Source organism: Amblyomma americanum, chromosome 6, assembly GCF_052857255.1.
Source record: "Amblyomma americanum isolate KBUSLIRL-KWMA chromosome 6, ASM5285725v1, whole genome shotgun sequence".
In the NCBI taxonomy this organism is placed as follows: domain Eukaryota; kingdom Metazoa; phylum Arthropoda; class Arachnida; order Ixodida; family Ixodidae; genus Amblyomma; species Amblyomma americanum.
Window position 1 is genome coordinate 78,687,424 of NC_135502.1, and position 15,763 is coordinate 78,703,186.

At 43.9% G+C, this 15,763-nt stretch overlaps 1 protein-coding gene and 1 long non-coding RNA gene across 2 annotated transcripts in view; one reads left to right on the plus strand and one right to left on the minus strand.

The window, feature by feature from the left end:
• The window catches only part of LOC144094782 (uncharacterized), a 293,034-nt gene extending 288,624 nt beyond the window's left edge, over positions 1-4,410 (plus strand). The window contains exons 3-4 of the mRNA XM_077628684.1: positions 4,139-4,175; positions 4,283-4,410. Of these exons, the coding sequence (XP_077484810.1) occupies positions 4,139-4,175; positions 4,283-4,353 (108 nt within the window). The 3' untranslated portion in view covers positions 4,354-4,410. The remainder of the gene's footprint in view (positions 1-4,138; positions 4,176-4,282) is intronic.
• Positions 3,115-7,424, minus strand: LOC144094783 (uncharacterized). Its single transcript, XR_013306567.1, has 3 exons — positions 7,392-7,424; positions 4,417-4,699; positions 3,115-3,219 (listed from the first exon to the last, which is right to left on the minus strand). It is a non-coding gene; the product is annotated as an uncharacterized LOC144094783 (long non-coding RNA).
• Between the last annotated feature and the right edge of the window lie 8,339 nt (positions 7,425-15,763).

Consider the following 15,763-nt stretch of genomic DNA (forward strand, 5'->3'; position numbering starts at 1 on the left):
CTTGCTACCATTTACGTTCGCTTGTTCCGTGAAAATGCTGCCGCCATCGCTTTGCATAGGCCGAGTAAACGTGAAGGCAGGTAGGGACTGGCTGGGCCAGCCTATGGTATTAGTGGGCGGACCGTGAGCAAAACGTTTACAAATGCAATTTCGGCTCTGCCTGTTTTTAATGAAAAGGAGAAATGCATGAGAGTGACAATTCCAAGCATGGTACTTGTCATCTGAGAAGGAGTCAGTAGTGTTGATGCTTATTCAGTCATGTCGAATGCGCGGCGCAGAACCAATGAAAACACCTATGAAGTTGGTTGGAGCCAATTATGCCCGCACACCTATTTCTTTCAAGCCCTCATCAAATGGAAAATGTGGGCGCATAGCTGAGAAAAGCGCAAAAATATATAGACGAGGAAACATAATTGCAAAGACAGGCGCAAACTCGGAACTGATTGGATTGAAAAACATACATACATACGTACATACATACAAGTTTTATTCTCCACAAAGAAGTGGAAGGAGGCGGAGGGAAAAGCCGTACATTTGCGGCTTGAAAAATGCAGATTATCCGTGATAGGTGGCTATCAGTCCTCGGCTGACAGCGACCTGAGTAGCCCATTCAATGGCCCGGGTTTGAACACCCAGATCTGAGCTGGCCAACACGGCCTCCCATTTCTCGAGACTAGGAACCTGTATTAGAGATTCCGGTGGCTGTTCCTGTTTACATTTCCATAACATGCGATCGTAACTAGCTATTTCGCCACATAATATACATTCTAGGTCTTAATAATAATAATAATAATAATAATAATAATAATAATAATAATAATAATAATAATAATAATAATAATAATAATAATAATAATAATAATAATAATAATAATAATAATAATAATAATAATAATAATAATAATAATAGGTTTTTTGGGGAAAGGAAATCGCTGAAATAGAATTTTGATAGTAAGTAAGGAGTGATTAATGATCGCCTCTGGAGACGACTGCTCCTCATCTAAGGTTTTGTCTGGAAAAGGAAAGATCCTCCTTTCTAGTTTAAAATGATAATTGATGTCGTGATATGATGCTAGGCCATCCTTTGAGAAACTCTCAGTAGCTACCACGTCCACTGCTCGGCTGAAGAATACTCGAGTTTTGATGTGTACTGCTTCGTTACCAGGATTCCCCGAGTGAGCCGGGACCCATATCAACTCAGTAATTTTGTCTAAGTTTTTTGTTTGACCCAAAATGTTCTTTGCTGCTTCAGAAATTCTGCTCCACGCATAATTGCGTGTGGCGAATTTGGAATAGCTTAGTATAGTACCGGCGTTGGTGTTAACGAAGGCAAGGGCGAAACTCGAAACTGAAGTTTATTCGAGAAAGGTACGCGTATAAATACACAGTTATTATTACACATGTTTGTATGCAACTAAGCATACTGCGTGGAAAAAAACGTAAAGGCAGCAATCATCACGTGAGAAACCACGCGTAGAAAACCAAAGCATAGCATTATTCTAAAGCTTCCGAAGCAAGAAAGGGCTAACCACGAATGTTTCTATTGTTCAAACCATTCATCTGGTTTCCCGCTATGCGCACGAAAACATGTTAGCGTCAGATAATCTAACCAGTACTAGTAAAACCATGAAAGAAGTTTGAACATATCGGCGGGAAGCCTGAGCGAGAATATCAAAACGATATCAGAGACAACGTTTTAAGGTTCTACTGAAGCAAAAGTAGTGTCGTAGTAACTAAGGCTCATTCAACTAGTGGGCCAGCGATGCTGGTAACGTTAAAAAACAGCGCGAAGAAATGAGGAAGGTAGCGAGAAACCAGAATCACGCAAACGCAGTGCAGGGTGTGTAGTATGCGTGCGTTTAATTCTTGTTTCTTAACTAGCGCCCTCGTTTCTCGCGCAGTTTCTTAAAGTTAAGTGGAACGAGGAGCTTAAAAACATATATGAGCAAAAGGTGAGTCAACGGGCAAAACTACAGAGAGAGCAAAGGCAGACTCGAAAGACAAGAACGCAAAAACCAAAACAAGGTTAGAAGCAACAAGAAGCTTAAAAAAACACGCATCTGAGCAACGAAAGGGTTGTACGGCTTGCGAAATTATGGAAGTCAGCTACCCCGCAAAGCTTCCTTCACCATGGCGGCGCGGTTCACTGTGCAGGCAGAAGCTGGGCGCAGCGCTGAAGACTTGTATTGCAAGCTGTAGCTTGCTCCAAAGCAGGCCAGACGGCATGGTGCAGGAGTGTTTGTAGTGCAGTGTAGCTGGCTTCCAGATTTCTGCAACTTCTTATACAAATGGACGGCTGCAGCAAAAGAACAGCCAGAGTAGGTAGAGTTCGATGCTCATGAAGACAGACCTGGCCCGTAGAGGCAGTGTAGTAGATTATAAGAAAATTAAGCGAAAGGTGGATGCGAGAGCAAAAAGAGCCTAAAGCTAAGAAATAAAATGAAATGAAGGTAAGCGCCGCGGCTTATAGAACAAGCCTGCGTTCATGTATCCCTACTTGAAGTCATCAGAAAGAAATGCAGTTGAGCGGTGCCTTAAGTGTGCTAGAGACATAACCGGTACTCAGGCTAATACCGCTGTCGCACTGCATGACGTAGCGTCGTTCGGAAAAAAAAATACGGTTTTGCGCATCGAATGTCATTTATTATTTTTATTTTGAAGCTGAAAGGCGGTCATGAAACTTACCTGCAAGCTTCATATTTGTTTAAATACAACAATGAATTACCCCGGAGTGTTCCGTTAGTTCCAGTCTATCAAAATTTAAGGGTAGACAGAAGTCAAGTGTCTATTCGAAATCGCGTGCAACAACTTAATTTGTCTGTTCTCCAGGACATAGTGAACCGCGCAAGTTGAACGAAGATACTTTGCAGCGCATGCAAGGCGTGGGAGGAGTCACTTATGAACATGTAAAGAAAACTCGGTTGTATTTTCTGAGCACATTTTTTACCCCAGAAAAGCAAGAAAACGGGGCATTTTGCCCGTAGACGCGTAGCTAATTTTTCGGCCAGGGCACTTGCATTCGATAGAAGCAAGGCCAATATTGAAGCCACAGAACAATTACATCGGATTTTTTATGTGGTGTGATCAATGAAAGCACAGAACACAGCTCGAAAATAAAATAAATAATTTTTTATATTTCAGAATAAATATATGCTCCACATTTTTGAGAATGCCTCTGGACCATTAGTCGATGAATGTTTCTTCTCAGGGGCCTAAAACCTGCGGACAAAAACAGAACATGCGCGTCAGCAAAAGGGTAAGCAGTGGTGGGGTACTCAAAATGTAAAAAAAAAACAATGTCTAATTTTGCTGCTACTAAACGGAAGTGATCACGAACGCTTATTGGGCTTGATGTTTGATACCAGATAGCCTGATGTTCAAACTGGAAGAAATTTCGTCGACTTGTGTTACCAGCTTTGAAAAGCACGCAGCAAGTTTTTAGATGGTGCAGATGTCTTGTGCATAAAGTTCACTTAAAATACAAAACGAATGCTTTAAGCCCGAGCTCCTATGATTACTTCTAATTTTTTTTAAGAGCAGCTCTCGTTAAGCAGGTGTCTCTTGATACCGGTAAGCCTGAAACAAATTGCCGAAAACAAGGTTTAGGCAGAGTATTATGAAACTTAGCACGTGCTGTACACTACTGAGCGAAGTTGGTCGCCGAAATATCGCTGTAATTAATCGTTCATTGTTATGTCTTCGTAGTGCTGAAGAAAAGTGAAGGAAAAAGACAAGTATTGCAAATGGGTTGTTCTGCTGTGGCTCACCGATGATTCGTTCTCACAAATGTCATTTTCGGCTACGCAAGTAGATAAGTGTCCACCCAGCTCTTATTGCACACAAGATACTTAAAAATAGGATGCAGTATTTGGTGTTTGCTGCAGACAAGCTAAAGGGGCAGACTGTTTTGTAGTGTGGTTTTATCTGTTACTATAGCAGAAACGTTTGTTTAAGTTAGATGATGACGGCGATGCAATGCCGAAGTTGCAGGTTCTGTCAAATTTTTTGGTCTTAAGCTTCGAGCACGGAGTGTAATGCGACACGGTGCCCATAGTTTTTCAAGTGCAGCGGACATGCTTTTATTCAAGACTGCGAATTATTTCCGCAATTTTCATTTCTATTTCTTTATTTTTTGCAGCCTGGAACAAAAGGCAACCGCTACAACACCACGAATGGTGAGTATATCTTTTTTGCGAAGTTTTATAATCTAGAGGGTAGTTCGTCTTGCTCAGAAGGTATGGATAAAATTTTCAGGGGTCATTTCGTATTGCATACTTTACAGCTCCGCCAAGGCTTCGTCATTCAAAGAACGTAAATGTGAAGCGAGCGATGCGACAGCGTCTCATGAAGTGATGTAGTTGCTACTACGCGGGGCATTGCGAAGCTATCCAACCGCAGACAGGGTCGACCACTCACGTGCCAAATTTAGTGCAGCCGAGAACTGATGTCCGCAGGGTGTTTATCCTCTGAATCCGAATCCGCCACCGAAGCCAGGGCCGCCGAAGCCGCCCCCAAAGCCACCACCATATCCGCCGCCGTATCCACCACGTCCGTACGGGTAGGGGTAGTACCCGCCACCGTGCGAGAGGGCGCCACCGAGCAGAGCGCCGGCTCCGAAGCCCAGGGCACCGGCTCCCAGGGCCTTGAGGAGGACGGCTTGGGCCACCGACAGAGCGACGAGGAACACGGACACGAGGAGCTGCGGAAGGGAACGAAAATTGCAACGAGTCAGAACTGAGTACAAGGTAGGATCGTCGCGAGGTGGACGAAATGCACATTTAATGCAGTGAAACTAGGTCCTCAGTCAGTAAAAAGCTTTCCATCTGAGTACGCCCTCCCAGAGCCTGTGCTGCCGTTTTTCCACTATCCGTTCTATTTATTACACTGACAGAACACTGTGTATGTCTGCGGAGCATTGCTACTGAGCATAGACTGAGTTGCAGATGTCCTGAAGCATTTGTTGACAAGACACTTTTTTTTTATGTACGAGGCTTGTGCACTCCTTTCGGTGCTTCTGTAGTGCTAAAGGCCAAGAGCCAGCAGAGCATGTAGTCCTCATGCAAGAGTATTGGCAGTTTTTCCTGCGTTTTAGCTTCTTTTTTCAAGGCTTACATTAGTGACGCATTCATCTACACTCGTGCAAGAACAGTGTTTATTTTATGCAGGGCCGCAGAAAGCGATGCGGACTCAAGCCGCGTAGTAATCTGAGCGACGAAAAGAAAGAGACATTGTCCAAGGGGACTGCACCAGGTGCCATTTCTTTCGTTCCTAGTATAGCAGCAACTAGAGAAGTGTTCATCTCTCTTTACGAATGTATGCGGCGATTAGCACTATGATAGACGCAAAAACAAGAGCACTCGAAAGACACTTACTATAACTTATTTTAAACAAATGTTCCACAGCTTCAATAGCAGCATTTCTGGTATAAGAACCTGCAGTCATGGTGTATATCACCAGTGAATGGCGCCATGTCACAGTTAGGCCTTGAGCTAAGAGATATGATGAATTGTCAAAAGTCTCAACTTGCTCATCCTACTGAGAGGTGAAGAACAGGTGGCCATATCCGTACGTGCCGCGTTTGCCCCCACATTCGAATATAGACTACAGCCATTTGTGCACGTATTCTATGAGCAGCACATGTGAACATGATATGTCCACTAGCATCCCTGGTCATGCGTAAGCTTTATCTTTACATTGCCTCGTTTTCTTTTCTCTCTCTCTCTCTCTCTCTCGGGTTCTGTCACTCTAATCCATCCCCGCACTTAGCGGTGGAGGTGTACCCTCAATGTGGGACATAGAGTATATATCTATAGAATGAGCAAGAAAAGAACTAAAAAAGAAAATTGCCTGGCCCGCACCGTCGATGTAGAACAGTGGTTGTACCTTCCCTCCGTCAAACCGTCTTCTCAAATTCCTCTATGGGTAATATAAATCGGAACAGACATTTAGTGCGCGACAGCCTCCTCGATTTCTCTTATATATTACATTCGCTTAACCAGCATAACCCGGCCCACAAAGCAGCACATCTCACAGCACTGATCAGCTCTCCGGGCATTGTTTTGGAAAGGGTGCCTTAATTACCTATGGGCTTTTGCACAAACACTGACACCCAGCCGACTTCTTTCTGGCATAATAGAGGCAAGTTTTGGGAGAGACTGCCCTGTACATTTAATTTTAAAGTACATTTAATTTCAACAGATAGGAATACATTCAAAGAAGATCTTGTAACTGAAATTTCCAGCGGGACGAGACCCATTTGTCGACTGCCGCGAAGTCTTAACTAGAGGAACTTGTCCAAACATCTGAGAGCGAACAAAAACGCCGTGATTTGTGAACTTCGACGAAATTAAAACTCTGGAGTACAAATTTATTGTCGTCGTTTAGAAAGACGACTCACTCTCTTTCTACTATCTGCATTTGTACTTCGAGTGCAGGGAAGGCACGAGGGCTTGAGTTCGGCGGGCAGACTCCAGAGTACCCATTGTTCGAGATAGCCGTTAGGGGCTCTTACTTTAAAGGGACACTCAGAACAATGGTTTTTGACCTTTAACAAAAACGGAATTTTAACAAAAACGAGACCACTGTCAACGAAAACGGAGTTTGTTTACCATATGAAAGGCCAAAACGCTAGATACAGGTGTCGCCATCAACGGCCAATTTCGAAAGTAAACTGTTTGCGTCGACAATGAATTTTTTCGCGGATCCCAGAGGCTATGCTACACTGCCACTCACTTGAATCGAGTGGCGGGAAAATTTTAAATTCGGTTTCTTCAGCCATATACTCGCATGCCTCTTTTGCTGCCAGAAAAACACGAACATACCCAAGAAGAGCCAGAGAAAAAAATTTAACTGAGAACAGTAATTGGCTGAACTTGTCCTCAGTGTCCTTATCACGGGCGCTTGCCACTGTTTTTCTTTCAATAGTGGGCTTGTGTTATACAGGGCATCAAACAATTAGGTCGACAGATGTATATGGAATGCGCTCACTTGTAAATGTTTCTGGTTTACAAACTTGCGGCATATGTAATTACACGGCCTAAACGGGGATCTTGAACTTTTGATATGTTGTTCTCAAATCGCCCGAAACCTTCAAAGCTCTAAAGCTACGGTGGTATCTACACATGTGAATCCGCTAACAAAAATCAGTTTTGCTGTTAGATTGCGTTTTCTTCAAGGCGTCAACTGGCTGGGAAGTTCTGGATATTTAATTCCAACTATTGCCAGAGAAACGTCCTTTATTCCGATAACGAGAGAAATCGCATGGTAGAAACTCTTCCTACTCAGAGACACTGTAATACACTATGATAGCACTATAATACGTAGTTACAGTAATCTAAGCTAGTAGAAAAATTTTTCTAAGCTCCCAGGAAGACTGAAAGCGGTGCACTCACCACAGCCTTCATGATTCCAACTTTCCTGATCAACTCAGTGCGCTTCAGGAGAGCCCACTGCCTTTTATACCACCCACAATTAGCTATGCACGGCACTGGACAGCTTTACTTCCCTTCTAACCACTACTCGTCCTTGATACGTGACAAGGAGGGGGGGGGGGGGGTCAGAAATTCAGCTCTTTTTGTCACGAATACCTCAGTTAACCGCACCTTCCGCAAGTTATTCCCTGAGCATCAGTGCTGCTTAACTGCCCCGCGATGCGGCTTCAGTAGTGCGTGTTTGTCTTACATAAGTGACGCAAATAAGAAACAAGACCCGAGGAACGGGTTTGCGTCCGGCTTATATCGTTCGCTCGTCGCAAAAACGGCATCGGATTAGAATGCTATAAGATGCTCGTGTAAGCTCCTATACACCACCTTGCATCTTAACATCAGATCAGAAAACATGTGGAATGCACAATACTCTGGTATGCACAGTGGAATAACCAGTCCTTTCTTACAAGGAAAAGTCACTTCCAGTGAATTTTCCGCCCTACGATTCTTTGCAAGCCGAACCGTTAAGGCAAATCCCTCAACTTTCAGATTTATTCTTGTCCCAAAATCAACAAACTAATTCAGAAACCTTTAACTAAGACGTCAGGCGCTTCACTTCAACAGACGTCAAATTTTAGGGAGGTGTGAAGCTAGTACTAGTTTCGCAGAAATATGAAAGAAAAGTAGGCTTCTACATTTTATACTTTTATTTCCGTGGAAATATGCTTGTACGCGCGTGCCTTTCATTTGAAAGGTGGAAGATTCTTATGGGGCATGAGCCGCCGGGAGCACATTGATAATTTTCCTTCCGCAAAGCGATTAAAGCAAAAAAAAGTTGCAGACGACTGTGACTGCAAGTCGCCTATTTGAGAGCGTGTCAGTCTACGAGGCGTTGATTTTAGGGCACATCTGTTTTACTCGGCCTGTTATGTTTTCACTGAATACACCGATATGTTTTTAAGCCAAAGTCGTTGCTTAGACCCTTTTTTTTTTAACCGCGATGTCAGTCACTCTAAAGCGTTTCTTCGGCATTTTATACATTAACAAATGTAGGCATTGCCACCTACGTTTTTGGTTTTGAAACGAGGTATATGTATTTATTCCCAAGGAAGGAAAAAGTAGAAGAAGGCGTCAGAGAGTCAGCTGGGCGGATGAGAATACGAAGTGCGACGAAGTGTGCTTAAGGTAACCGCAACTGGCAAAGGACAGGGTTAATCCGCTTTTTTCACATCGCCGCTTTGCGTGCCTCTCCTCCTCCAATTTTACTGGTTTAATACTATCTTTCTACTCCTACTGCGCATGCGTAGTTCATGTTAGTGACAGGCGGATGCGGAAGATGGCGCCAGCTGTCAAGCAAACACTTGCCACTTCGATGGCGCAGTTTGCGTTTCATGAAACCGGATCGCACCTGCGCCTCCCGCGTGCGTTTGTTTTCAACCAGTAGCCCTTCCCGAGTAAAAAAAAAAGCAGAAGAATTATCGCCACTCCCTTTAGGGCACCACATCTTGTGAAAAAGACGGATTGGAGATATGTAAGAAACGCCTTTCTCCTGCAGTGGACGCAGTGGGGCTGGTGATAAATATGATTATGATGCGTAAGACCTCTGTCCAGAAGTAGATGTAGTTAAGATGATGACGAGGACGGTGATAATATTTTTTATTCCACCGGTTAAAGCATCGTTCTGCTTTGACTGGTTTATGGGTGAATGTGTTTTTCCGGCTTGAGCATGGCCGTTGTAGTAGGTCGCAAGCTGGAAGTCCCGCGGTAACCCCATGGACTAAGAAAATGTCATGCAGGCGGTCCATTGGGCCATCGTCCTTGAGTAGTTCAAGAGGTCCAGCTGGCCGTGGGCGTTGGGGGCCAAAGCGATAAAGCTGTAGGTGTGGAGGGAGAGGGATTGCGCCGAAGCTATCTATGGCTGTTAAAGATGAGTCTGGGAACTGTTGGAGTGTCTGTCTTCCCGCAGGTACTTCGTGCGAAGACTGCGGGCGTTTGGCTGTGGGCAGGAGGGCAGAACACAAGTGGGCACGATTCATCCTGTTTTAGGCTTTGCATTTCTTTGCCATGTCCGGCGAGCATCAGGTTCTAGGGGCTGAGCCTATACTGGGTTCTCGGATACATTAAAAACTGAGGGACTATACTACTGCGGCTACAAGTTTTCTTAGACGACTGCTATGGGTGATCCTGCAAGGGCAAATTAGCTACTTCATATTTGCATGCTTTGTTCATTTCCCTGTCACCTTTCCCCTCTTGACTGTCGTGGCCCTACCGTTTCTTTGGTTTCTTTGGCACAAACGTCAACATTCTTTGATTCGCTTGCGGAACATACAGCGAATATTCTGTCAAGCTACGGCTTTTTTTCCCAGGGCCCACTGCTCTCTGTAGCAAGAAATAAATAAACTGAAACTGAAACTTTACGTTACGTTTTAGGTCATGTAACCTTGTCCGCCTGTTACATACTATGTCACGTGACTTTGTTACGTGATCACAACCTGTCAACTGGACTGTGAGCAAACTGCCGACTGTGGCAGGTGGTGTGATCCACCACCAAGCAACAAATGCGCATGCGCAGCGTGACGTCACTGCTCAATTCGAATCAGTGCAATTAGTCTCAAACGGCTTTCGCCTTCCCGCAGTTAAAAGATATCTATGTGCCTCCAATGAATTTTTTTCATTACAGGAGCGGTCTGCAACAGTGAAGGGCTTTACTCAACTCGCCTTTGGCGCCCAGAAGCGTTGATGATGTTGATTCTGCACTTCAATTAAAAAAAAAATTGTTGGTGCGTGCTCACAGCCCGCTTGGTCATTATCGCCCTTGGCGGCCCCGTTTAATACAGCCGCCAGGTTCCTCTGCAGTGTTATAAATTCATATCTTATAGGTAACCAGGGTAGCTCTTTAAGAGCTGTCTATAGCTGAGAAAACCGCGTTCTTTTTTTTTTAAACGAGGTGCTTAAGCTCAGTGGTAGTTACCGGTGGATCTAACTACTCGATCGCACACTCGGTCGCAGTTCTCATGACTGTTAGCGAAAGCTGCTAGTAAACCGTATAAGTAACTAGTGTCCACGTCATGAACAGATCTCAACAAGATGCCAACTCCATTGCTTCAAGCCCGCTCCTGTGAGACTGGTTGGAAGTTTCAGCAGTAATGATTCAGACTGCCGCTTAGTGAAATAGAAATATGTACAAGGTTTATTTGCGGAATCGTTGTACTGTGTATTGTTTCGTGGAAGTCTTGATATTTAGATACCGTTGATGTCTGGGTGTCTGTTTTTACATATGCCAGTGCATTTCTTTGATCTGAAAAAGAGGAGACAGAAATTTGTTGGCGTACGATAAAATTCACTGGAATGCTGGAGCCACCTGTAGTCCTAGCCACCTAGTTTCAGCCATATAAAAAATACTGTACAATTTTTTTTGCGTTAATGAGCAATGTGCCAATTATAAGAAAATTTATTCAGTGACTGCACTGAAACAATTCTGAATGAGGTTGTAATTAGTCTACTTAGTTTATTTCTTCATTTATTCATCCTTTGTAGAGGAATGTTGGGGATTGAATTTTTCTTACTCTCATACCTTGAAAGATAAAATGCTTACTTATCATGAAGAAAATAGAAACTCAAGATGGCATTTTATGCAACATACACAATAGAACACTCATCCTACGAGCAATGAAAATCTCTCATTGTCTCCTCTTTAGACGTGAATAAGAGGGATTTGTGTTGCTGATAGGTGTAGTGTTCTGATGTGTATTGTACATAATAAAGTGCCATCTTGAGTTCGCATTTCCTTCATGAATAGCCAATATTTTATCCTTAATTGTTTGAAAGTATGAAATACCATATAAACATCATTCATCTTTAAAGGATCAATAAGTGAACTAGTATATTAGTTACCACTTCATTAAGAAATATTTTGCTGTAGTCACTGAATAACATTTCTGATGTGTATAAGTGGCACATTGCTTAAAATTGTTCCTCAACACAGAATCAACAGAGCAACGTTGCAAAAGAATTGCCGACACTTCCAGAATTGTTTCGCTGGAATTAAACACACCTGCACCCCAATACACCACAATCGATTCTCGTTCAGCTTTCAGGATATGCAGTACTTTTGCTCGTTAAGGATGGCACAGCGTTGCACGGCTGGATAAGACAGTACGTGGACAGCCTTAATTCCGATTGAAAAACGAGCATTGAGTCTTCCTTTACCTTTAACTAGGAAGACGCCGAGAGTCGTGCTGTGTGTTTTAGTGTCAAGGTAGCGGTTCTGTTCTGCGTGTTTGCTACATTTTCCTGGTGATGTCCTCTTCCCGTTCTACTGCTCTATTCCTGAACTGATTTCCACATGGTTAAACCGGTTTGACACTCGGTTTTCACACTTAATACAAGTACGCTAGGCACTTGGCTACCGTATCGCAGCCACTTGTCGAGGTTAGGAAAAAAATGCTTATGTTGACATGTTAACTAAACGCGTCTCTAAACGTTCTTTTTTCCCCTGAACACATTTCTATACTTGGCGATAGTTAATCAACGCCGAGACCTTCAGAGCGTCTCAGAAAACATGGCAGTTCCTTGAGTTACTCGTAAAGATACTCGTATATCAGCATCTTTGCAGTAGAAGAATTTGGATATTTGTCTTATTTTCAAACAAAATATTTGGGTGAAAGAGGAGAACCAACAATAGCAGAAAAGAATGGCAGGGTTTACGCTTCAGCCAAACGATAAAAACAAAGAAAACTTGAATAATAATCGTTTTAAACAAGCAGTTGACTGAGTTTACTCCACTAGTTAAGGTATGGCATCCTCTATTCGATTTTCTGCCCCTAAGACGTCAGCAGAACATTCACAGACCGCAGACAGTCGACGCCGCGCCTTTTAATAACGCTTCACGCGTCGTTATTCTTCTGCAATCGCATTAAAAACAAGGTGGCCCAAGTTATTTAGTATTATTTGAAGTCCTACTCGCTGTAAACAAAATTTTCAACATCTGATACGATGTCGCTATCCAAGGCTTTTCCAATCGTTAAAATAACATGGCCGTGGCTTAATCAAAAATACGCTTTTTTTTTTCGCATTTTCGGGGCCCTGGTTGAATCCAGCAACCTACCGGGTCTGGCACATTTTTTGGACAGTCGCCGAAGTATCACTTTGGCGTACGCACGTCAGACATTTTTACCTTAGGCCAGGAAATAGCATATTAACTTTAAAAACGTTAATTCTGGCTACCAGCAGCAGGTGTCTTGCCGGTTCTAGTAGCTCACCTTGATAGCTGGTGCTTAAGATTATCCGCTGAAACCGACATGGAAGCCGAAACCGGGTCCACCTCCGTATCCGCCTCCGTGCCACGCCATCGGGTAGGGCGCTCCGTAGTGGCCGTATCCACCACCGAAGCCGCCCCTAGCGTTGGCGAGACCGGCTCCGAGGAGAAAACCAGCTCCCAGGCCGAGGGCGCCCAGGCCGAGAGCCTTCAGAAGGATGGCGTTGGCGGCAGACAGGAGCATGCCAATCACGCAGATCGTAAGCTGCGTTAGGAGGACAGTTGCATGCCAGTATGTTCACTCACGTCTACTTTGATGCCTCCAGGAGCTCAAATATAATTCTAAGCAGTTGACACAGCATGATTATACGTTAGGAGCTTCGATTATATTTCGCAAGTTGATGATACAGCACGCACTTTTGTGGAGTTTGCTAACCAGCTCTCGGTGCCAAGAGGTCAGTGATATTTGGAAAAGCTAAGTGTTGCTGGCTGAGATGGATGCAAGAACACTTTAGTTGCAAGAAAAAAAAAGCAATACCTGTATGAAGCTTGTCGTGAAAGCAAATTGTCATTATGATGCACCGCTGACACCTAAAAATGGTTCGAAGCAGCTTTGTCAATGTCTCTTCTGAAAATAATTACATAATCCTTCAGGAATTTTCGATGCCACTTAAACATGACATTTAATCAGAGAACTGAGGTACCCAAGAAGTGATTTGGCATCAAGATCAGCCGTCCTCGCTTCAACCAATCAGGCAACTAACGAAGACTTTCGGCGCGCCACAAAACACCCAAAAGCGCTTGGGATCTACCAACCGGTTTCAAGCAACGAGTCTTCCTTGCTTCCACGCATTGGCGTATGCCTTGCGGCACGTGCAAATGAGCGAGGAGAGACTCGCTTATGAGGTGGATGCCGTAATTCGCAACCTGAACGTGATTACGCCTGCCGTGTCGCTTCGCACGTGGGACGAATTTGCGTATTCCAGCGTTTCTTGTGAAAGTCCCGGATAGCAACAGCACTGAGGAACATTTTCTGTGCATGTCGCGGTAAGTTACAAAAATGCATTAGTGTACATTGTTCGTTTGTGCGGCCACTGGTGCTGAAGCTGAAGGCTGACAAAGCTGGAAGATTAAGTGCAAGATATAGTTGGAAAGCTCTGTCGACACAAGCACGCGAGAAGAACCCTCGTTCCTGAACCTAATCTTGAGAGAGGAATTAATTGCTCTGTTCTTTAATAAATAAGCATTATTGAAGTATTCCTTAAAGCGAAATAAAAGAAAAATATCTTGTATAAAAGAACTATACCGCTTCAAAGTAACGCCAGATAATTCACAATGGGTCCTACGGTGTCACTGCGCATCTTTCGATTTCTTTCTGAGTTTTACTGTAACAATATCTTGTTTACAGCCCTGATAGCTTATATGGCAGCAACTTTGTTTAGAGTGAAAACTGACTTACACTTTTGCGATGCTTACAGGAATGTCGGAGTCGACTGTGCTTATAAAGAGGCAACTTTTCTTGTGGTAGCACACTATGTCCAATAAGGGCCTAGGTGTCTATTTAGTTTCATTCGACACAATTCGACACTGAAACGTTCGTGCGTTTTATCATTTTATAATTGTACGCTGTCATATCTCAAGTCTTACACTGGAAGTCGGGGCGCCTGCAATTCACACAGTTCACATTATCCGGGAAGCTATTTTTTGCATAAGGAACAAAGGAAACCAAAAACTTCGTCACTTTCACCTTTAATCTTATCCCTCTGTTTGCGTACTTTGGCGGTGAATCTGTAACAAGGAGGTAGGCCGGCATAAACGTCGTTATCCGCATTTCAGGACAAACTTTTTCTTGATTTCTGTTCGCATATCATAGCACCAAAACAGATGTCAAGCCGACAGGAAGCGCAATCGGTCGGGACTTGTGAACGACCCGTTCTCCTCCATCCTTGACATCTCACGTCTCGTGGCAGTGGTATCCAGTAACATCCGGCGGTTTAGCGGGTGCATAGAAAAAGCCAAAGGAACACTTACGAGGGCCTTCATTGTTGGTGTCGTGGCGGACACTATACGTATCTGCTGAGGCTTTGTGTTTCTTATATAGTGCGCCCCTTTCCTTCGTCAGGACAGCGACGCCCTAGACTTTTCCTAACTACATTACGCAGTGTCAGGGCGTGACTTTTCTATTAAAATCGAAAGAGCTGTTTTGCCGAAAGTCGTTGTATAATAGACCGCCCGACTGCAGTGGTCATGAATGAGAGATAGCTGTGGCGTACTGTAGGTCACTTGCAGAGCTGTAACGATATACCGTTGCACAGTAAATAATGCGATGCGCGCACAGTGAAGCAAGCAGAGGCAGAAAATTAGGCGCCTTGAAAGAATGCTGTTCACGCTTCGTTCGGCATCCGAACGCCTAAATGGAATGAGGTGAAGAAAGCAGACCTCTTTTGTGGCTTTACTATTTGCGCCCCGGAGCTATAGATGGGATCCGATAAGATTGAAGAACGCCGTAATTTAGAAGGAAAAGGTGAGGTTACGGTGTGCACATAGTTGACGATGTTTTCCTGTGGCATGTTCCAGGAAAGGTCCATTCAGGGCCGCGAATTCTTGTTCACCGTCTCTTGCCCTTTTATGCGCTATAACTCGGAAGCAATCACTTGTTGCGATAACGAAAAGGACCTGTATTTTATTTTGGAGTGGCAGCCCTAGCATAGTGTGTAGGAGGCATCATTTTTCGCCGGCGAGCTGTTTTGGGTTGCGACTCACGGCCCAAATGCCAACTAGCTTTTGTTACAAGCGAGAAGACAAAGCGAAATAGCCAAATGTATCGAAAAAGTCGCGAAAGTGCAGTGTTTAATCTTCAGATATGCGAGATGCTCCCACGTGTGTCGTGGACCTGCGGTTTCTGTTCACCTGCCGTGTCGGGAAACACCTAAACAGATACAACCGTGAGAAAAGCGAAAGAGAGGTCTGGAAAAGAAACTCGAATCTGTTGGTATAGTGCAATAATATTATGAACTGAAAAATATAGATGACCACAGGACATGCTAATAAAGCCTTGTCAGTTGTTGTTGACTAAGTCAGC